At 35.0% G+C, this 23,422-nt stretch overlaps 2 protein-coding genes across 4 annotated transcripts in view; one reads left to right on the top strand and one right to left on the bottom strand.

Moving 5' to 3' along the window:
- LOC127833413 (thimet oligopeptidase-like) overlaps positions 1-23,422 on the bottom strand; it is a 388,329-nt gene that overhangs the window by 158,968 nt on the left and 205,939 nt on the right. The gene's annotated exons all lie outside the window — the stretch shown is intronic.
- Positions 1,635-22,430, top strand: LOC127833418 (carnosine N-methyltransferase-like). The gene is made up of 9 exons (XM_052358648.1): positions 1,635-1,761; positions 5,379-5,486; positions 6,416-6,503; positions 7,475-7,653; positions 8,585-8,725; positions 11,254-11,432; positions 14,197-14,310; positions 15,759-15,862; positions 16,749-22,430. The coding sequence occupies exons 1-9, from the start codon at positions 1,646-1,648 to the stop codon at positions 16,848-16,850; spliced, it is 1,131 nt and encodes a 376-aa protein (XP_052214608.1). The 5' UTR covers positions 1,635-1,645; the 3' UTR covers positions 16,851-22,430.

The following is a 23,422-nucleotide window of genomic DNA, read 5'->3' as shown; positions in this document are numbered from 1 at the left end:
CAAAACAGTTGCCCAGTCTTCCTACCTATTATATCCTGTCTGTTAATTAAGTTTATCTGTGTCTTTATTTTGAGAAGTCATGATGTAAATATAAATATTTTGATAAATTATATTTCTGACATAATATGATAAAACTTTTGTTTCGTAAGAGTGGTGTGATTAACAAACTAAAAGCCAGTTTGCAACAAGTTCAGCTTTATTTGAAACAAGACATAAGTATGTGCATAAGATGTTTGTGACATTATAATTTGGACATATGACATAGGCATTACACACAACATGGCCTCACAACAGGGTGTGTTATGTTGTTTTTAAGGTGTATTTGAATGATATTATGATGTAAAAGCTGTTACATGCCACTATTTGAACATTGATCTTTACGTATGCCCATCATCTTTGAGCAATGGACAAAGGCGTTACACTTATTAGTTATTGTCTGCGAAAGCTTTGTGATGGCCATGTTTGACCTTTGACATTAAATATGGCCTTACCCATAGGGACTTTAGGGACACTGGGGGTTTTTTTTAGATTTTTTTCCCATGTTTATGTAAAACTGACTGATGAATGACAAAGCAACAGTGCAAAACAACTCTGTTGGGCTCATATTTAACCATTGACCTTTATAATTATGCAAGAGACATGATTCTTACATGCGACAAACCTTCTGGATAAGGTGAAAAATTGTAGTGAATTAGTTAAAAAATGCATGATGATGTTACAGTCCTGGCAAGTCGTATAATGGTGTATAATGCCAAACTTTTTCTTTTACCCTTATGTGTGGTCTTGACCTTTGAGATTGGGACAAGAGACTGATATCCCATATATTGGTAGTTATTATTTGTGGTAAGCTATTTTTAAAACACATGTAAATTATCAAGATACATTTGGGACAAGCTAGGACGGATGCAGGTGCATACACATGACGAAAATATCTGTAATATGCCTGGGTAAGAATCAGCTGTCTGTTTGGCTCAATTGTTAGAACGAGGTGTGATTCTTTACATTGTTGGTTTGAACCCCACACCAGTTGGTTAAAAAAAAATATGTTGTAGATTGAAAAAGATTTAACACAAGTTGGCCGTGGCGTAGAGGATATGGTGTCCGCTAGTGACCAGGACGTCAAGGGTTCCATACCCACTGTGGGAGCCTTCTTTAGATCTTCCCCATAGACACCATGCAAGTACTGGTTCTAGGCCCAGGAAACGGAATTGAGACCGTTTCAAATAAGCCCTTGGCTTGTTATGCAATCGAGCTAAAATAAATAGGTTTAAACTAAACTAAAAACATTTAACACAGGAATGCCAGAAGAACACAACAGGAATCATCTTGAATCATCGTGCATTACTGCAGAACGATTATTGAGCGCATGGGTATCCTTGTAAATAGACAACTGGGGAATTGTTGTGTGTTTCTTCCCCCACCTTATTGTTTCTTTATTAATGTGAATATTTTTTCTTGAAACAAAATAAGACTTTTTTTAATTGTCACCATCCTGTCCGCTGATATATTATTTTGAAGCAATTTGTATTTTTAAAAAGTCCATAAATTGTTAATGCATATGGTAACAAATAATTGAGTTCCGCTATCTCGGGTGTTCTTAACTTGGACGAAAAATACACAAGCCCTGAGTTAGCTCCCTTTCAAAATGGATGCGCCCATGATCGACGATTCCGAAGTAGTTCACAACCACAAAGAAAAAGATGATGAACGACAAGAAAGGGAACATTTCGTCCGTATATTGAATTCTTTTAAAGCGTATAGGTTTGTGGCATCATTCTTATGTTCTTTTTCATAGTGAAGTATGCATTTATGTACAGTGGCCCTGTGCCTATATCAGTGCCAGTGGTCACCAGTTGCCCGGAAGTTAAAAATTGGCTAAAATACTGAAAAATTATAAATCGGAATATTGTTAAATTTGATTATTCAACGTGGTTCCGATGGATTACAACCGCAAATATCCAAAATATTGTTCATTATCACAGATAAAATTGCTTTCTCAGAGCAAATGGGTTACGGATTCTGACAAAAAACAGCTTGAAATACCGCAATATTGTACGCTTCCCTTATTTCGAGCATTACCTAATTTCAATCACTTTGTTAATTAACAAAGAACATTAAGAACGTGGCTCTAGTGATGACGTCACACTCATGCGCTTCGAGCATTGTGTTTTACTAACATTATTACGCTTGAAAATAATTACAGACATGACTTAAATAAGGAAAAAACAGTTTAATTGCATTAAAAAATCTTACTTCAACTGAAATAACCCAAATGTATGCCTATTCCGTGTATTTGATACATGTATATTTTAAAGAAATTTCTTATACTGTTTTCCCCGATTCCCAGAAAATGTTTCATGGAACAATTTGTGCACGCACATCGCGAAAATAAACACACGTTCAGTGGGTAAACCCTGTCCCGATTGGATGATAATTTCATGAAATCTTTTAATAGTAACAAATATGCGGAAAATTGATTTGAACAAATTGTGAATATTGTTATGTTTTCAATTCGTGAGCATGTTTTTATGTCAATGTTGCTCAAAGAAGATTGACCGATAAAACAGAAACTTGTTAAATTGTAAAAATAAGTTATAAAAAAGTAAAATTAATCTTTCATTTTCTATAAATTTGTTTAGTGAATCGAATTTTTGAAGTTTTGTTGACCTCATGCCTATTGCAATCGAGTGCTCTTGCTTTTGGATTTGACGTCTCGACTCAAGGTAAACAATGCGCGTAGTGGATGTAATTTGCGGGTGTGTATGAAATTATCGGCTTTGCATTGTTAAACACTCTGTTAATAAACAATTTGACATGGATTTAACAGGAACGATATAAATCTTTAAAGGTACATCGTTGATTGCAACATTGTTTGAATTTAAATATAGAAATTCTTTTACTTGTTTCCTTAACCGCTCGACTCAAAGTAATTGGAGGATACTACAACGTGAATACAGATGCCAACTGTAATGTTACAATTACTAGTATTAGTTTTAAGGGTTTATTATTGCATGAAGATCATAACAATAACATTAATATATCAAATATATATATATATATATATATATATATATATATATATATATATATATATATATATATATATATATATATATATATAAATATATATACTGAAGCAAATAAAGTCGAAATAAATCTGGATTCAGGCAAAAAAAATTTTGGTTGCTACTCATCAGTATCTTAGGGTTGGAAATAAAGCATTAAAAAATTTGAATTTAGTAAGAAGGGCCAGAGATCGGGATAAAGGTGCGCAGTGCGTTCTTTTCCCATTAAAACAAAAAACTGCGCATCATTTCCGTAATTCGATGCGCATCATTACACAATGCGATGCCCGTTGCATAATCTTATCCATGTATAAGAAAAACTTCTCTTACACAAATTATTTGTTTGCTTTCTGGACTTACGAGATCATTCATGAAAAACAATCCAGGTAGATCGATCCCCGCGTTGTCGCTTTAATGTTTGCTAGTTGTTGTCTGTGTCATGAAAACTCTTTGATTTACAACGCAAAATGTCTTATTTGAACTGATGCAAACTAATTTAATCATATTTTTCAACTTTGCTTTTGCTTTATTTTGATAATTTAATCCAAAGTTTAATGTTAGCAAGTGTTTTTTTACTGGCATTGTAAATATAGAGTCAGTTCAAATTTAAAAAAAAAATTGCACTCTGCGTTCTCGCCGACAAAATTGGCTTCCTTTGTCTGGCAATCAACATGGAGAACCAATCGTGTGTTTGTTCCTCAATAGCAATTGTCCAATTTAATAATAGCACATGCATAGCTCCGCCTTCAAATCTTTTGCAGAGAACGGAGGTGGAGTTTAACGGTTAATTGAGCAAGTGTTTTTTGCAAGTTGAGTTCCGATATGCAGAAATTACTCAGCCCTAAGCATTGAAACGACAAATACATTTATCAATCATTTTTCGAGATATACCAATTAGTTCCAATTTACAAACTTTCTGTATAATTCCTAACTATGCCTTTGGCGTAAGCCCGTGTTCTCAAAATTCCTAAACACATATATTGTAAATAATGGCAGTGTTTTATTGGATTATTACAGTGCTCACGCTAAGTATTATTTATACTAATTATCAAATTGCAAGGTAAAACTATTTTTATCTACCATAATATCGGGTTTGTTTAATATAATTAACATGTTAAACAATATAGTTGCGTCACAGACTTGGAAATAAATTTGATGGGGTCGCAATTTTACTGACACTGCTTTTTCCTATTGTCTGTAATTTTAACCCAAAATAAATCTTAAGAAGTGCCCATTTATTATTGCAAAGTGCCCATTCAACTTTGTAAGTGCCCATTGTTGTTTTCATATATGGGGAAGTAATCTCATCAGGGAAAAAAATATCCCGATCTCTGAAGGGCTTTAAATACATTTAACTTTCTAAGGGAAGCAAAATTGCTTTGGAAAAAGTTACTGCGATTTGTTGTAAAACAGCATGTGGCATTTGGCTTGTTTCCTTAATGCAGGGAAACAGAAAACAGGAAGCAAAACAAACTAGAGAAAAACATTGTATTTTTGCGGTGAAAAAACATATAATGAAAAAACAGATCGCTGCAAAATAATAACTTTTGTATTTTTGTGTGAAGTATACATATAAATGCAATATAGCATTTGTCGAGTGGTCTAGGATTTTGCATTGCAAAAATAGAAGACGCTGAAAGAACAATTTTGAGTCTCATAGGTATGTCTATATGTATGTCAGAAAAATGATACAATTAGTGGTCATCATCCGCAGCTGCGTGGTGGGCTTTTGTCTGTATCATTTACATTGTGTACATGGATTCGATGATAAGGTTTTGTGTGTGTTCTATACTGTAATTTTTATGTCGAGTATGGAAGGAAAAACAAAATAATGATCGTAAGTGTAATCAATTATTTCCACAACATTGCTCAAAAAGGTTACTACATGTAATGCAACACAGTTGTTAAACTTAGTAGAACCAGAACATTTACATACAGTCATAATCTTTATTATTACATGAAGAAAACAAGTCCAGAATTAAAATTACCTACTTTTCAACGAGAATCACAAATAACATCATACATGTATGACCCTAGTAAACATCCTTAATTACTGTAGCAGATTTTTTTAAAAGTCATAACAGTTACAAAACAACTGTTGTGCATTTCAAATTTATTTAAAGTGAGCTAATTATGCTGCAAGGTCAACAAAATCAAGTGATGCACTTTGTTCAGGACTAAGTTGAATTATTATTTTTTGTAAATAAAAAGAACATGTGTGATAAAAGAACATATTATAGTAAAGAGAAGTGTTCACACCTCTACAAAACTGAAATGATGTGATCTAAGCTATATTGATATTAATATTTTCAGAGTATTTTCACTCAGCCGTATTACAGACTCCCTGAGGCATTATGACGGGCTACCAGGTCACCACAAACAGCTTATACCAGACTTCCTGAAGCACATGGAAACTGTTCAGTATGTATATAATTATAAAGGTAACACTATGAGGTTAAAAGTTAAATTTGGACATAAAACAGCTAGAAAATTCCTGTCTTAGCCATAACTTTACAGCTCCTTTGACTGTAATTGTGTCATTCATTAGGATTTTTTAAGATAACTTAACACATATAAAAACCATGAGGGGACGGTATTTTGTATGAAACAATCCTCCCTACCTCAAAGGTCAAAATCAAATTTTGAGGTCAAAAGTCAAATTTGGTCGTAAAAAAGCTTGAGCATTCTTTTTCTCAGCCATAACTTTGCCATATATTGAGGGACTTTAAAATAACTTGTTGAAAAATGGTGTTCATTTCATGAGGATGTGTTGCATGTTAAACCCATCTCTCTTAACTGCAAAGGTCAAGGTCACACTTCAAAGACCAAATTTGTCAATGAAAATTCCTTATACGGACTGTAAAATTGACATTTATCATCCATGCTTTATGAACATATGTCTTGTTTATTTAGGTCTATACTAATGTTCTTTTACTCACTTTCATGCCTTCTACCAAGTCAAATCTTCTACAATCGCTTTCCATAAACTCAGGTGAGTGCTTAAGGATCATTATGGCCCCCTTGTTTTTGTTCCCTATCGGTTTCACCGGAAGGGACTTATTGTTTGCGCTCTGTGAGTCTGTCTGTCACATTTTTCTGGATCTTGCGATAACTTTGAAAGTTTTTCATATTTTTTCATGAAAAACATGGATCGATTGCAATATGGACATTATGCACGTCATTTCATTTTGTTCCTACGTCAAAAATTCTGGTTGCTATGGCAACAAAAAAAATAAATTCTGACAATGATGGAGCCGGTAGGGGACATATATTGCTTTGCAATAGGCTTGTTACTAGTAATCATTATGGATGATACTAGTAAATATTAAATAACATACCAATTTTTGTAGGTCATGCGTGGAACAGAACAGCCGGATAATCAAGCTGATCACCCAAGATGCTGAGCACATCTTCGAGAATCAACAGAATATGTCGAATGTAGGACCATACAGAAAATGAACTGCTGTTGTCTTAATCCTTTACCACTCATACACATTTTTACCCATTTGCAGTATCTGAGAAAATCAAATAAAATAAGTGCAAGTTTTATTTTTTTTATTTCAAACCCGAAGATACTGATAAGAAGCTAACAGCATAAAACATGAACAGTTTTATGCTGGATGCATATAACCAGATTTACTTGGCTTCAAAGTGGGAAAGAATTAAAGAAACAACAAACTTGTCAAATGAAAATATATAATATTTTAAATGATTCACAATTTGTAAAACATTGATGGAGTATGATGAAAAATAATCTAGCCAATATGCCATTCTTTGCAAACAAAAGACATGTTTGCAGCGGATAGCCTGTTAATGAGATTTTGAATATATCACTGTATCATGTAACCAATGATATCTGTCTGTCTGATTATTCATCTGTCCATCGACATAAAATTGTTCAATATAGCACTCTCACACTTTCCAAAGTAAAACTTATGATATTCAGTTATTGATGTTGTATATTGAATATTTGTAAGTCTGACACATGACATAGAGTCGTACAATATAAAAAATGTAATGAAAAAAACTGTCTTCATATTAAATTGAAAACTTTATTTTGGGGTATTATAAGGTTTTACAAAATTATGCAAAAATATAACATAAGTTTAAAAAGGAATACAAAGCATTGAATCAGTGGTCTGGGAAACCGGGCTTGATGCATGTGCATTAATTGTCCTCTCAGCTTAGCCTATGCAGTCAACATAGCTTATCTGGGATGACACTTTCCACTTTTATAATATTTTTTGTTAAAGGATGTTTCGTCTAAGCAAGAATTCAGATTAAGCGGAAATTGTTAACCCTGAATAGCCTGTGCAGACTTCACAGGCTTATTTGGGATGACACTTGACTGACATGCATTAAGTCCAGTTTTCCCAGAACCAGGCTCATATTTATAAATCTGTGCGCAGGCTGGTGAGGAAGAGCCAGACTCCAAGTCCACGCTGCCGCGCCTGTCTGACATGGAGAAGGTGAAGTCTACACTGAAGCAGTTCGTGCGTGACTGGAGTGACCAGGGTCAGCATGAGCGGGCCGTGTGTTATGATCCTGTCATAGCCGAGGTGGTGAAGAGATTTCCAGCAGACAACTGGTAGGTTTTTAAATGAGTCGCGTTCTGATAAAACTGGGCATAATGCATGTGCGTAAAGTGTTGTCCCAGATTAGCCTGTGCAGTCTTCACAGGCTAATCAGGGATGATACTTTCCGCTTTTATGGTATTTTTAAGTTCAAGGAAGTCCCTCCTTACCGAAAATCAAGTTGAGGCGGAAAGTGTTTTCCCAGATTAGCCTGTGCAGACGGCACAGGCTAATCTGGGACGACACTTTACGCACTTGCATTATGCCCAGTTTCATGAGAAAGTGACTTAAATATTTTTTGTTTTTATGCTGCCCTTTGATGAAGCACTTGTCAAGGGTCAAAGGTCACATTCAACCATTAAACAGCTTGTTTTTGACATAGGTGGATTTTTTGGGCATCTGTGCCCTATGGGCATGTCTTTTTTATGTATTAAATTACATGTTAAACTGTTTTTGTGTGGGTTGCAACATGAAAAAAATATATAAAGAAATTGTTTATTGATCGGAAAACAGCTTTAATTAAAAATTAATTTACTTTATGTTTATATGTTTTATATTTTGCTTTCATGTATTGCTGCTATTATACATTTCATTATGATTTTCAAAGTCATGTATTCCATTAGTGTGAATTGTTGGTTTTGAATCAAGTAAATAGTTAACTAGTGCAGTTTGCATGTATTGTAGGATTATAAAATACAAAACAACTGCTTTTAAAATGTTTTCAATGGATGTTGATTAAAATAATATTTCAGCCAAACAACATGGAAGATTGGAGCTTTGTTTTTTCTGATGATAATTGATAAAGTCACAATAGCATTGCATCTATTTTCAGCAGTTTTTCATGTGGTATTGTTGCTTGCACTTGTCACTATGAAATTAATTTTTTTATTACTCTGTGCCTGACTTCTCTCCCTTGCTTTATTTAGATAATTACGTCCCTTGCAGTGAAACATCACAAGTAAACATACTAGTACCAGGAGCTGGTTTAGGTCGCCTGGCTTTTGAGTTTGCACGACGAGGCTACAGCTGTCAGGGAAATGAATTTAGCCTGTTCATGCTGTTTTCATCCAACTTTGTTCTTAACAAGTAAGTTTTCATAATGAGTAATGTGTTAATATTATTGTGGCAAGTAAAATCTTTATGTCTGCAGAACAATGGGAAGTAATTTATTGTGTGGTATCAATTTTAGCTTAAATGAGCACAAAGTAAGCTTCTTTGATAACCTTATGTCCGTCAGCATGCAACCAGGCCCCGTGTTCACAATCGAAAATCGATTTTGCTTGTCATTTAAAATGGATTTCCATTGTAGTTGATAGGCAAAAATGAAAATCGATGTCAGTTAAAATTTATTTTTGATTGCAAATTGTTTTGTGAACACGAGGCCTGAGTTGTTTGTCGGCAACTTTGAAGTCATTATTGCACTGGAGGCTACATTCAATCTTCCTAGGCTTTGCTCAGAATGTTTATTGTAAAAAATAACCAGGCAGATTTTAAATCAAGTTCACTTGCGTCCTAACACCAGTTCATGTGCTCAAATCTTTGAAAAACCTTGATATCATTAAATGAGCCGCGTTCTGAGAAAACTGGGCTTAATGCATGTGCGTAAAGTGTTGTCCCAGATTAGCCTGTGCAGTCCGCACAGGCTAATCAGGGACAACACTTTCCGCTTTTTTGGTATTTTTAGTTTCAAGGAATATCCTCCTTGCAGAAAATCAAGTTGGGGCGGAAAGTGTCGTCCCTGATTAGCCCAGGCTAATCTGGGACGACACTTTACGCACATGTTTAAAGCCCAGTTTTCTCAGAACAAGGCTCAATTTATCACTGAAGAGGTAACATGTATGACTCAATGCCCATGAAACATGGTCAGAATGTTTATCTTTGCAATACTGTATATAGGCCCAGTTTGAATCTGGTTTAAGCACATCTAAAAAAACTAGGTCAGCAAGTCAAATCTTATAAAATAAATTTTTGTACCACTGTATAGGCCATATTTATGATTCAATATTGATGAAACTGGGTCAGAATTTGAGTTTGAATGTGGGTCACTTGCTTTGAAAATGTTGATCACCTGATAAAATCTTCAAACAATCTGGCTTCCTGAATAGCTAAAAATATATGCATGTTTAAACAACATGTGTCAGACAACATCTTATAAATTTCTGTGTCAGACCGCAGTTTGCTAGACCAAAAAATATATCTTTGGGAATAATGTAGAAACCTTCAAAAATGGTCTTTTTTTAACCACATTTTGTGACATGTTTTTTTTTTTAATTATGGTACGAGTTTTTGGCTCAACTATTATATATAAAATATATATAGTGGAGCTATCCTACTCACCCCGGCGTCTGCGTTAGTGTGCAAATGTTAAAGTTTTCGTACTGCCCCAAATATTTTCATTGTGCCTTGACATATTGCTTTCATATTTTGCATACTTGTTTACCAACATCACCCCAACCTATAAACAAGAGCAGACAACTCTATCAATATTTTGTCATAATTATGGCCCCTTTTCCACTTACAATATGCAGCAAATGTTAAAGTTTGCTTACTACCCCAAATTATATTTCCTATATCCTTTGACATATTTCTTTTATATTTTGCATACTTGTTTACCAACATTACCCCAACTTATAAACAAGAGCATACCACTGTATCAAGCATTTTGACATACTTATGGCCCTTTTTACACTTATATAATTTGGATTCCAGCCAAACAATACCCCACGCCCCTACCCAGAATCCCTTCCCCCCCAAACCTGCCCCCCCCCCCCAATTTTTTTTTTGTTTAAACATCATGTAATAAATTACCACACCCCACATTATACCCCCTCTCATCCCCCCACCCCCCCCCCTACCCCGCCACACACCCCCTATTTTTTTTTTAAACATTATCTAATAAATTACCCCACCCCACATTATACCCTCCTCTCACCCCCCCTACCTCCCCCCTACCCCCCCCCCCCCAATTTTTTTTTTATTATTCTTTTTTTGGGGGGGAAAGATCGTCTAATAAATTATTGAATATGAACAATTTCCCCATGATGGCTAACGTTATACTGTCAAGCACTCGAATAGTCGAGCCACTGTCCTCTGACAGCTCTTGTTTAATGGCCACTGTTTAAGCTCCATAATGAGTAATAACAGAAAATAAAAAATTGCTGTTCTCTTAAAAAGGGACAGTGCAAAGAAATATTATCTTAGTAATACAGCTTTGTATGGACTATGTTGTGTTGAAACTATAACCCAGTAATATACTCACAGTGACTTTTACTCCAAAGTATTGCCTTCTAATGGCTGTTTATCAATGGCAAAAAAACATTTTTTCCAAAAATCTATCCTAATTTTTCCCCAAAAAGTCAAACTTTTAGGCATATGAAAGGATATTCACTCAACATTATCTTGAATGTAAGAAAATTATTTACGAAGTACTTCATTATATAACACTTAAAATGCAGTTAAACATGTACTTATTAGCAACTGGAATACTGTAATTTATAATCATATTAATAATGTTTATTTTTCCAAATGTCATGGTTTATCGCGCTATATTTTCCAATTCAAAAGGCGCAGTCTGTAAAATATGAATCAAAAGAATCACTGACTCAAATTCACAGGTGCAAAGAGGTGAACTGTCACACCCTGTACCCCTGGGTCCATCAGTGGACGAACAACGTGCGCAACGCAGACCAAACAGCAGCCATCACGTTTCCTGACGTGGACACCTCAGAAATCCCAGAGGATGCAAGCTTCTCTATGGCGGCCGGTGATTTCCTCGAGGTGTACCAGGATCCAGGTATAGGGGCAGGATTCTCTTGAATTAGTACACTCGCATAGAGGGGTTTTATAGTCAAGAAAAACAAGGTCATCCAGTCAAATCTAAGCAAACCTTCTTAACTTACCACTCAAGCAGCCTAATTGTTCATCCAAACTTGGTGAATATTGTTTTGATTTTTTTTTTAAATTTATATATTGAGTGTTAGCCTTTATTTACCTCGTCCATGGTATGTTCAGGTCGAGGCCATCCTGCTCCATACCGTACAAAATATTATGTGTTAGTAGCACAAATATGAGTTAATATTTCCAGAGATGTTTACTATGGATATATAGACATTGTAAAAAGCATACCACAAGAATTGATTGTATTACAATAAAATTATATGCACAAATAATACATATCATTTTTAACTATCTAGTAGGTTAATAAAGAATAACTTGCTGTTGTAAAGATGTAATACAAAAATTTAAAAAGGGGAGAAAAAAGTATGCAAGGTTTTGAATTTTTATCTACTCTGATTTTGAATCTGCGTCCAAAAACTCGTTCACCATGTCAAATCTTACAAAAGCTTTGTTACCTCAGTATGGCCACATTAATTAGAGTTTATGTATGTCCCAGAAATAGGTCACCAGGTCAACTATTAAAAAAACTGTGTTACCATTCTAGAAGCCACATGTATGACTTAATCTCAATGAAAAATATTCTTTTTTTAATCTTGACAATTATAGCCTATATTGGACTTTGTTCATATGTGTCCAAAAATAGGTCACATGGTCATCAGAAAAACTTCATGCCACTCTAGAAGCCACGTTTATGACTCATTTTTAACTTGGCCAGAATTTGTTACAATATAACCAAGCCAAGTTCAAATCTGGGTCAAGAGGGGTCAAAAACTTACTCATGAGGTAAAGATTTAGGAAAACCATATAATTCAACAAGAAGCCACATTTATGACTCAATCTTGATAATCATGTTTATCTTGAAAATATAAATGCCATATTTATCCCTTTACCACTTAGATACGTATTTTTACGCATTTGTAGTCCATATGAAAGTTAAATTTAATTCAGACCTTTCTTACTAGATTCAAGTTTTAAAGGCTTCGTTTCGAACCCTTAGATACTGATGAGTAACAAACAGCATAAAACCTGAACAGACTGCGAGTTACTTGCAGACTGTTCTGGTTTTATGCTGTTTGCACATTGACATTTCCACTTTGGATCTGAGTGGGAAAGGGCTAGTTTTGGATCAAGTGGGTTCATGCTAGGCAGTCAGGTCACTTTTCGACAATCGTCATGCATCTTTAACTCATGTGAGTGTTGAAAGTTCATCATGGCCCACTTGTTTATTCGTCAGCTTCAAATTTTCAAAATTATTTTGTGTCTAGATACTGAAATTGTTATAGTGCCAATCCAGAGTAGTGAAGATTGAATTCTAGCCTGTCCACATTTTTACTGATCATTAAATGCCATTCCTCCCCCCCCCCCCCCCTTAAGTCTTATTTGTGTTTGGCGATTGTAAGTACCTGGAATAAGTAATTTTCTTAGAATGGCTATGCTTAGTCAGGTAAGAACAGTCTTGGTAAGTTAACTTACTGCCATGTTTTGACTGATGAAGTGATAAAACAACAACAAATTAAGACAAACACACTTGATTACAAATAATAATCTATTTCGAAGTGGATTATAGCCTTACCCATCATTTACTTTTTATGCCCCCCTTCGAAGAAGAGGGGGTATATTGCTTTGCTCATGTCGGTCGGTCTGTCTGTCGGTCGGTCGGTCTGTCGGTCGGTCCGTCCACCAGGTGGTTGTCAGACGATAACTCAAGAACGCTTGGGCCTAGGATCATGAAACTTCATAGGTACATTGATCATGACTCGCAGATGACCCCTATTGATTTTGAGGTCACTAGGTCAAAGGTCAAGGTCACGGTGACCCGAAATAGTAACATGGTTTTTTAATGATAACTCAAGAACGCATACGCCTAGGATCATGAAACTTCATGGGTAGATTGATCATGACTTGCAGATGACCCCTATTGATTTTGAGGTCACTAGGTCAAAGGTCAAGGTCACGGTGACCCGAAATAGTAAAATGGTTTCTGGATGATAACTCAAGAATGCATACGCCTAGGATCATGAAACTTCATGGGTAGATTGATCATAACTCGCAGATGACCCCTTTTTATTTTGAGGTCACTAGGTCAAAGGTCAAGGTCACGGTGACCTGAAATAGTAAAATGGTTTTCAGATGATAACTCGAGAACGCATACGCCTAGGATCATGAAACTTTATAGGTAGATTGATCATGACTTGCAGATGACCCCTATTGATTTTGTGGTCACAAGGTCAAAGGTCAAGGTCACGGTGACCCGAAATAGAAAACTGATTTTCGGATGATAACTCAAGAACGCTTTTGCCTAGGATCATGACACTTCATAGGTACAGTGATCGTGACTTGCAGATGACCCCTATTGATTTTCAGGTCACTAGGTCAAAGGTCAAGGTCACAGTGACAAAAATCGTATTCACACAATGGCTGCCACTACAACGGACAGCTCATATGGGGGGCATGCATGTTTTACAAACAGCCCTTGTTGACAGTTAGGTTTTGTTTCCAACATTTCATGAAATCATGTTTTATTTAATGGATGATGTGAAATGATGGGAAGAAAATAATTTATGTATGCTAATTGGCCCTTGATGTATATTCGATCTAACATAATTTGATGTATTTTAATAGCCAAATGTGCACAGTCTATAAATGTATGTATATTTTAGAGACATTTGACTGTGTAGCCACTGTGTTCTTCATTGACACTGCTCACAACATCATTGCCTATGTGGAGAAGATCTACGAAATCTTGAAGACTGGCGGGTACTGGGTAAACCTAGGTACTTTCATTGAATTAAACCTTGTTCTGGGAAAACTGGGCTTTATGTATAAGTGTGAAGTGTCATCCCAGATTAGCCTGTGAAGTCACTTAATGAATTAAACCCAGATTTCCCCTAACAAGGCTCAATTTATAACTTGACCAGCCTAAGAAGTAGAATGTTATTAACCTTAGTTGAATTAGTTTTTGTTTGTTGCACGAAAAGCGTGGGTGACACTGTTAGCCTGTTAAAGGGGCCTTTTCACAGATTTGGGAATGCATTGAAGTTTGCCATGAAATGCTCTATATTGATAAATGTAAACATTGGATCTAAAAAGCTCCAGTAAAAAATCAGGAATAAAATTTTAAAAAGAAAAAAAAAGTAACCCTCAACAGGGCTCGAACCTCTGACCCCTGGAGTCCTGGAGTAAAAGTCTACCACTTAGACCAATCGGCCATCCGTGCTCATACAATGAAGAATGTATGGTATACTTTATATAAGCAATCCTCGTAGTTTCACAAAATATAACGACAACAACAGAACTATCCAAATTATTCAATCGTTTCGCATTGCAACGCTTTATAATTTTAGGTTTTAAAATGGTCAAATGATGCATATTATGGCTATTTTAGAGTATGGTAAATGTTCAGTTTTACTGTTTCGCACAAATATCATAACTACAACGAAAATTTGCGAATCTGAATCAACTTTTTTTAACTTTGTCAATTTACCAAAACGTGAAAAGGCCCCTTTAAGGGGGTAAGAACCAGAACTTGATGGTGTAGGAAATTCAAAGAATGCGCCCCATGTGTACATACCAAACCAGGAATCATATACTGAGTTGCGACACCTTAAGGGTTTTGCGGGATGGAATGAGTGGGGAGACCAGATCAAATTAAAAACTGATTATTTCTGTGCATTAGTTGATGGTTACCATAAAACTTTCAGACAATTTTATTTTTGTCATGGCCATTTGATTAGCTGCATACAAAAGTAGAACTTCATTTCTCATGACTATACTATTAAAAACGTGAAAAGAACAAACAACTGCATAATAGTTTTGGACCGATTATCGCCAGACACCTTGATCACTACACCATAACAACTATGAAACAACTGCTTATTATCATTCATGCAAAAATCTTTAAAGAAATAATAATAAGTTAGATAATGTTAAATACTGTTAAATTCTGTAGATAAAAAGCATTATTGCATGAATAGAGCAGATCTTCATTATGTTTCACATGGTACATAATACATGATACATATACTGTTACAGCAGGTGAGCATATAGTTAACAAATATTTATTTCACAAAAGAATAGTTCCAAAAAATAAGCAACAAAGTAATAATTTGGGGAAAGTGATCAGAAGGTTTACATTTCGATTCCTGGCTTTATTTGATGTTTGGTCGACACTCATTTGACAGCAATTGATTATGCATGAGAGTAAAACTAAATACATCTTCAGGGCCACTGTTGTACCACTATGCTGATATGCCCAATGAGGTGTCCATAGAACTGGCCTGGGAGGATGTGAGAAATGTGATAGAGAAGATTGGATTCGTATTTGAGGTAAGACCTGCTACCAGTGGTGTAATTGCTTTGGCTTATCTTATTGTTAAATTACATCCTATTGCTGAATTATTGTTCATATAACTTCTGCAGTTATGAATAACTTCTGCAGTTATAGTGTGTGCAACCCAAATGTCTTTGTCCCAAGATGCTTTTCTTTTTATATTTTCATGACATTGTAAAAATGAAAGTGTTCAACATTCAAACTTGCTTGGACTGTTCCATATGATATTAGATTATGCATAAATGATTTGTATCATTCTGCGTTAACAAGTACAAAAGTGATGCCCCTTTTTCAAATTAGAATTCTATAATATTATTTTGTAACTATAGACTTTATAGGCAAAAATATATGCCACAATTAATGGGTCAGATTATATGGACCTTTAAAGGAAAAAAAAGAAAAAATTCACACAATAATTGTGGGGTCAAAAGTGGCCCCATTTTTCATTGTTACAACTTGCTACGTATTTCATGTACTTTGTTTTAGTTCAGTTTAAACCTATTTATTTTAGCTTTATTGCTTTTAAATTACGTACTTATTTGAAACCTTCCCGAGTCTGTTTCCTGGGCCTAAAACCAGTACTCGGTGTCTTTCTGGGAGATCTAAAGAATACCCCCACAGTGGGGATCAAACACGTGACTTCCCTGTCGCTAGGCGGATACCAACATATCACTTTACGCAGGATAATTAGGCTCGGGTAGGCGAGGGGGGGGGGGTGATCCTTCACTTCTGTGACAAGGTGTGGTAAAGCTTAATACTTTAATGGGCTTATATCCATTCATAATGTTTAAACATTACATAAGAACTTAAGTGACTGTTTTGTTAGATTGTAATACAACTTTTACATGAATGTCTCACAATTATTTTGTTTCACTTTATCAGATGGAAAAGTTGAACGTAAAGTCCACGTACACCCAGAACACGCATTCCATGCTCACCTACACTTACGACAGTGTCATGTTTGTCTGCAGAAAACCATCATGATGTGCACTCAGCAAGAAACAAGAAACCTCTGCGTTAAATGTTAGGCCTTGCAATTCTTTTTGTAAACCCTAAGCAGGTTTATATTTTTGTTGCTTGAAATTTTGAAAGTTTGCAATGAATTTGCACTGTAATGGTCATCTTCATATGCACTTTCTTTGCAGCTTATCTGCATACATTTGGCCGTAACTGTTTCATTTAAAGGGGCCTTTTCACAGATTTTGGCAGATATTGAAGTTTGTCATTAAATGCTTTATATTGATAAATGTAAAAATTGCATTTAAAAAGCTCCAGTAAAAAACAAGAATAAAATTTAAAAAAAATATTAATAAAAAAAAAGTAGGTAACCCTCAACTGGGTTCGAACCACTGACCCCTGGAGTTCTGGAGTAAAAGTCTACCGCTTAGACCTTTCTGCCAACCCTGCTCATACAATGAGGGATGTATTTTATATTTTATAAAAGCAATTCTCGTAGTTTCACAAAATGTAACAACAACAACAGAACTTTCCAAATTATTCAATCGTTTCGCGTTGCAAGGCTTTATAATTTTCAGGTTTTTGAATCGTCAAAAGATGCGTTTAATGGATATTTAAGAGCATGGTAAATGTTTCTGTTTCCTTACAAATATCTTAACTAAAACAAAAATTGTGAATCTGAAACAACTTTTTTAAATTTTGTAAATTTACCAAATCGTGAAAAGGCCCCTTTAATTGCGTGATTCTATGTGAATATATGGGACATACATATTCTGACAAACTAAACGTATCTTTGATTTTCAGATTTCTCAGAGTTGAGGGTTTTATGCCCACGGATTGAATGATCAGAGGTATATTGTTTTTTGCCTGTCTGTCTTTCTGTCTGTCATTCCGTCATTCTGTCCCAAAACTTTAACCTTCTAAGTTACAGTAAAGTTTTGCAATAACTTTTGAAATATTGAACATAGCAACTCGATATTTGGCATGCATGTTTATCTCATGGAGCTGCACATTTTGAGTGGTAAAAGGTCAAGGTCATCCTTCAAGGTCAAAGTTAAGAAAAAAAGCGGCGCATTGGGGGGCATTGTGTTTCTGACAAACACATCTCTAGTTTGTCAGTGAAATAATATTTTGCCAGAGAAATAAATTTTACAGCCCAGATAGGTATATGAACAAGTTTGTACCATTTTTAGTAGATTTTCTTTTCAAGAGCTTGTTTAAGGCCCGAATTCAGGAATATATTATGTATAAACTTAGACCATTAATAAATAATATTCTTGAAGTGATATGTTCATAACTTTTGATTTTTAGCGTGACTTACCAGTTACCACCACTTATTACAGTATTATTCAATTAGCCTAATTTCAGTTTGTGAGATAAGCAAAATTGGTAGCCTGTATATATGCAAACTTAGAAGAATTTTTTATGAGATCTAAGATGATTTTTAATGCTTCTGTCTAAAAGAATAGTTGGTAACTATAGTACCAGCTCTATCTTGCATGCAATTCTGTTTCAGACATGTTGATTTGAGTTAGATCATGCAAGACAGTAAATAAGTTAATGGGATGGGATCTTATAATACAAAGATTATTATAAAAAATACTTTTAAAGTGATTTATTTGCATTTTATTGGATTTTATTCAATTAGTTTCCCTTGTTTATGCTTTTTGATTTGTTAAGATGGAGTATGGAAACTCATTTGAAAAATGAACTTGAAAACTTCTTTTACAAAATGTTGTCAAACTTTAAAATCCCTTTACAACATTTCCTCATAAGAAAAGTTTACTAATCTATTCTTGCAACTCGATATTGCTTTATATATTTTGTCAGACACAAAAGCTGTTGTCATCTGAAATGACACTTCTAACCGTCTTGACCGCAACCAGATACAATGTGCATCAGGTTTTTTTTATAGCTAACTTGAACCAATTCCTTTAAAGATATCGAATGCAACTTTAATTTTATACAATAGGATAACAACATTGGATAACTTATCCAAAAACGGAAAAATTTAACCAAAGATTATCTTTTAGATTGGCTTAAATTATCCATATTTATACAATTGGTTACTGAAACTGTGTATGTAGGAAGGTTACAGGCTAATCTAGTCTGGGACTGCATGTGGGGCCAATGAGGTCAAGGTCACTGTAACTAAGAATATTAAGTGTTTCAGCTCGATTCCTTGATTGTATTTAAGAGGTATCGTGCTGTAATTTTGTAATTGCGTTTATAAGTAGCTTACATGCAGACCATGGACAGGTTCACATTTGAGACAAATTGGGTCAAGGTCATTGTCACTCGAAATTGTAAATGGTCTTGTATGGATGGTGATATTGTACTGTTATTTTTGTGTAGGTAGCTTAGGTGTATACCTTGCTTTTAAACTTAACTTTTTTGGGGAGTAAAGTTGAAAATCTCTTTTCTCTGCAGGGTTACATTTCTTGTTTATTATGCCCCCCTTGGAAGAAGAGGGGGTATATTGTTTTGCACATGTCGGTCCGTCCGTCCGTCCACCAGATGGTTTCCGGATGATAACTCAAGAACGCTTAGGCCTAGGATCATGAAACTTCATAGGTACATTGCTCATGACTGGCAGATGATCACTATTGATTTTGAGGTCACTAGGTCAAAGGTCAAGGTCACAGTGACTCGAAAAAGTAAAACAGTTTCCGGATGATAACTCAAGAACGCTTACGCCTAGGATCATGAAACTTCATGGGTACATTGATCATGACTCGCAGATGACACCTATTGATTTTCAGGTCACTAGGTCAAAGGTCAAGGTCACAGTGACTCGAAACAGAAAAATGGTTTCCGGATGATAACTCAAGAACGCTTACGCCTAGGATCATGAAACTTCATAGGTACATTGATCATGACTTGCAGATGACCCCTATTGATTTTCATGACACTAGGTCAAAGGTCAAGGTCACGGTGACTCGACACAGTAAAATGGTTTCCGGATGATAACTCAGGAAAGCTTACGCCTAGGATCATCAAACTTCATAGGTACATTGATCATGACTGGCAGGTGACCCCTATTAATTCTCAGGTCACTAGGTCAAAGGTCAAGGTCACAGTGACTCAAAACAGTAAAATGGATTCCTGATGATAACTCAAGAATACTTAGGCCTATGATCATGAAACTTCATAGGTACATTGATCATGACTGGCAGATGACCCCTATTGATTTTCAAGTCACTAGTTCAAAGATCAAGTTCACAGTGACAAAAAACGTATTCACACAATGGCTGCCACTACAACTGACAGCCCATATGGGGGGCATGCATGTTTTACAAACAGCCCTTGTTTTAAAAAAAAAAATAAGTTTACATAAACTACTTCAGATATTCTACTTAAAATATGTCTTTGTGGTCATTATACCAGATGATATACTATCAAAGCAGAAAAATGTGACAGCTCTTGTTATATTTTAAGAAATGCTGAAATGAGGCATTAAGCAGTGTGCTTGTCCGTCTGTACAAAACATACATATGTACGTCAAGAAACTTATGTTTTGAACTTCTCTTCTACTCAAGGGTGGATCTTGCTCAAAATTAAATTACTTCTCGCTCAAACTTGAACAGTTGATAAACTTTAATGTGTAGATGATTGTAAGGAAAGGAATTTTTGCTGCAACAAAATTCGGCATAATTTTTCCATTTGTTCAGTTTTTTACTGTGGAATATGTTGTCCTGTATTATTGTGTTTTCAACTCTGCTTTACCTATTGGGCGGATCTTGCTCAATATTTCACAGCTGAATTACCTTCATGTTAAAATGATCATTAATAAAGGAATCTTTGCTTATACAACATTTGGCAGAATTAAAGAGTTTATGTTTTTCAACTATAAAATATATATTTCCATAATTATCTGTACTTGGTATTTAGTTCCGTGAACAGCTTGGCAGATGTTCTCAAATTTTCAGAGCTGAATGTGTAGATGATCATTTTGAGGGAATTTTGTCTTTGACCGGCAACTTGTTTTGGCCTTTTGTCTTGTTTGCTGTAGTGGATTTGTCTGTGTCCAAATGTGTTAATGAGTCGTGTTCTGAGAAAACTGTGCATAATGCATGTGCGTAAAGTGTCGTCCCAGATTAGCCTGTGCAGTCCGCACAGGCTAATCAGGGACGACACTTTTTGCTTAAATTGGATTTTTGCTTAGAAGAGACTTTATTTTAACGAAAAATGTCACAAAAGCGGAAAGTGTGTGGATTGCACAGGCTAATCTGGGACGACACTACGCACATGCATTATGCCCAGTTTTCTCAGAACATGACTTGAACATGTGTTGTGAGAGAATTATGTGTGTGACACATTTCTAGTTTGTTTGAAGAATATATTTGTAATTTTAAAATGTTTTATATTGATTTATTGTTGATTAATGGCTGATTCTTATGTTGCACATATTTTAATAGCTGCTTTATCACCTCTGCAGAAACCAGTTAAAAGTTTGTTTCACCATGAATTGAAGGATTTTTTGTCCATTTAAAAATTATTAAAATATGAATAGTTAAGCCCTTTGAAGTTTTCTAATATAAAAAGATAATTAAATAATTATCTTTTCTTACAAGTGTATATAAAAATTGAAGTCAATTGCTTGAGTGTAAATAACAAGCTACTTAGCTGTGTTTGGTTATTAATTATATAATTCTCAATGTTTTTCAGTTCATTTTTAGCTCATCTATTTTTTGGAAAAAAAATGATGAGCTATTGTCATCACCTTGGCGTCTGCGTCGGCGTCCGGTTAAGTTTTGCGTTTATGTCCATTTTTCTCAGAAAGTATCAATGCTATTGCATTCAAACTTGGTACACTTACTGACTATCATGAGGGGACTGGGCAGGCAAAGTTAGATAACTCTGGCGTGCATTTTGACAGAATTATGTGCCCTTTTTATACTTACAAAATTGAAAGTTTTGGTTAAGTTTTGTGTTTAGGTCCATTTTATTCCTTAAGTATCAAAGCTATTGCTTTCATTCTTGCAACACTTACTAACTATCATAAGGGGACTGTGCAGGCAAAGTTATGTAACTCTGACTGGCATTTACGGAATTATGGGCCCTTTATACTTAGAAAATTGAAAATTTGGTTAAATTTGTGTTTTGGTCCACTTTACCCCTCAAGTATCATAGATATTGCTTTCATACTTGGAACACTCACAAACTATCATAAGGGGACAGTAAAGGACAAGTTGCATAACTCTTGTTGTCATTTTTACAGAATTATGGCCCTTTTTGACTTAGTAACTTTGAATATATGGTTAAATTTTGTGTTTAGATCCACTTTACTTCTAAAGTATCAAGGCTATTGCTTTCAAACTTAAAATACTTTCATGCTATCATGAGGGTACTGTACCTGGCACCTTGAATTTTACCTTGACCTTTGAATGACCTTGACTGTCAAGGTCAAATTATTAAATTTTGCTAAAATTGCCATAACTTCTTTATTTATGATTAGATTTGATTGATACTTTGACAAAACAACTCTTACCTGACATATCACAATAGACTCCACCCAAACCATCCCCCATTCCCCCCCGAATCCCCCCCCCCCCCAAAAAAAAGTTGTGTTTTTTTGTGTTTTTTTAAAGATCATCTAATAAATGACCACTACACCCTCACACTATACCCCGCCCCAACTCCCCCCCCCCCCCCCAAAAAAAATAATTTTTTGACACGGTTAAAATACACCCATACTTATTTTTATTATTTTATTTTTTACCGTCAAGAATCCCCCCCGCCCTTCCCCCCAAAAAATATATAAAAATTTTAGCATTTTTTTTTATTCTTAGAAGATAATGTAATAAATGACCACACCCCACACTATACACCCTCTCCACTCCAACCCTCCCTCCTTTGTGATTGAAATTGAGATAGGTCCCTTGACCTTTAAAAATAATATATATGAGCGGTCTGCACCCGCAAGGCGGTGCTCTTGTTTTATCACTGACATGTATGGGGAACTTAAAATATTAATTGATGCAACTATAGATCAGTCTTTTCTTGTTATTATATAACATTGTACAGTCATTGTATATTGGTAGGAAGTTATGGCATATAAGTTTTGCGGTATGATCATTTTAACAGAAAGTTTTTGTTTTACGTATGTGTAAATAAAATTACCCAGTATTCTAAAGTGTTCCTTGTTTTAATCTTTTTGATAAGAGTTTAACAGAGCTTTAGATAACTTGTGTAAACTTGTAATTACCCATTTAATTCAAAGATAACAATGAAAATTAAAAACCATGTGTAAAAGATGCATTTAAAAATAAAATAAACCAATACTTGAAGTTCTTGATCTTACACTTATCCAAAATTTCTGGGTTTTCGGATGCCCAGTAGCTTACATATGAAGAATATCATGTATCAATAAACCTTTGTTCTGCTTCATTTTGATCTTTTTAGCCAATCGAGCAGAGAAGATATTACAGCTCAGAAAAAACACACAGGAGAAACAGATAATTGTGGCCTAAATTAGTTATTAAGTGGTATATATAATTATGTACTTTCTGTCACGGCCTCATTATATGGGAACTTAACCCACAGAATTATACTACTACAATAATAATTTCCCTTGATGATAAGCACCAAAGAGCTGA

Source organism: Dreissena polymorpha, chromosome 6, assembly GCF_020536995.1.
Source record: "Dreissena polymorpha isolate Duluth1 chromosome 6, UMN_Dpol_1.0, whole genome shotgun sequence".
Taxonomy (NCBI): Eukaryota; Metazoa; Mollusca; class Bivalvia; order Myida; family Dreissenidae; genus Dreissena; species Dreissena polymorpha.
This window is presented reverse-complemented; position numbering and strand designations above follow the sequence as displayed.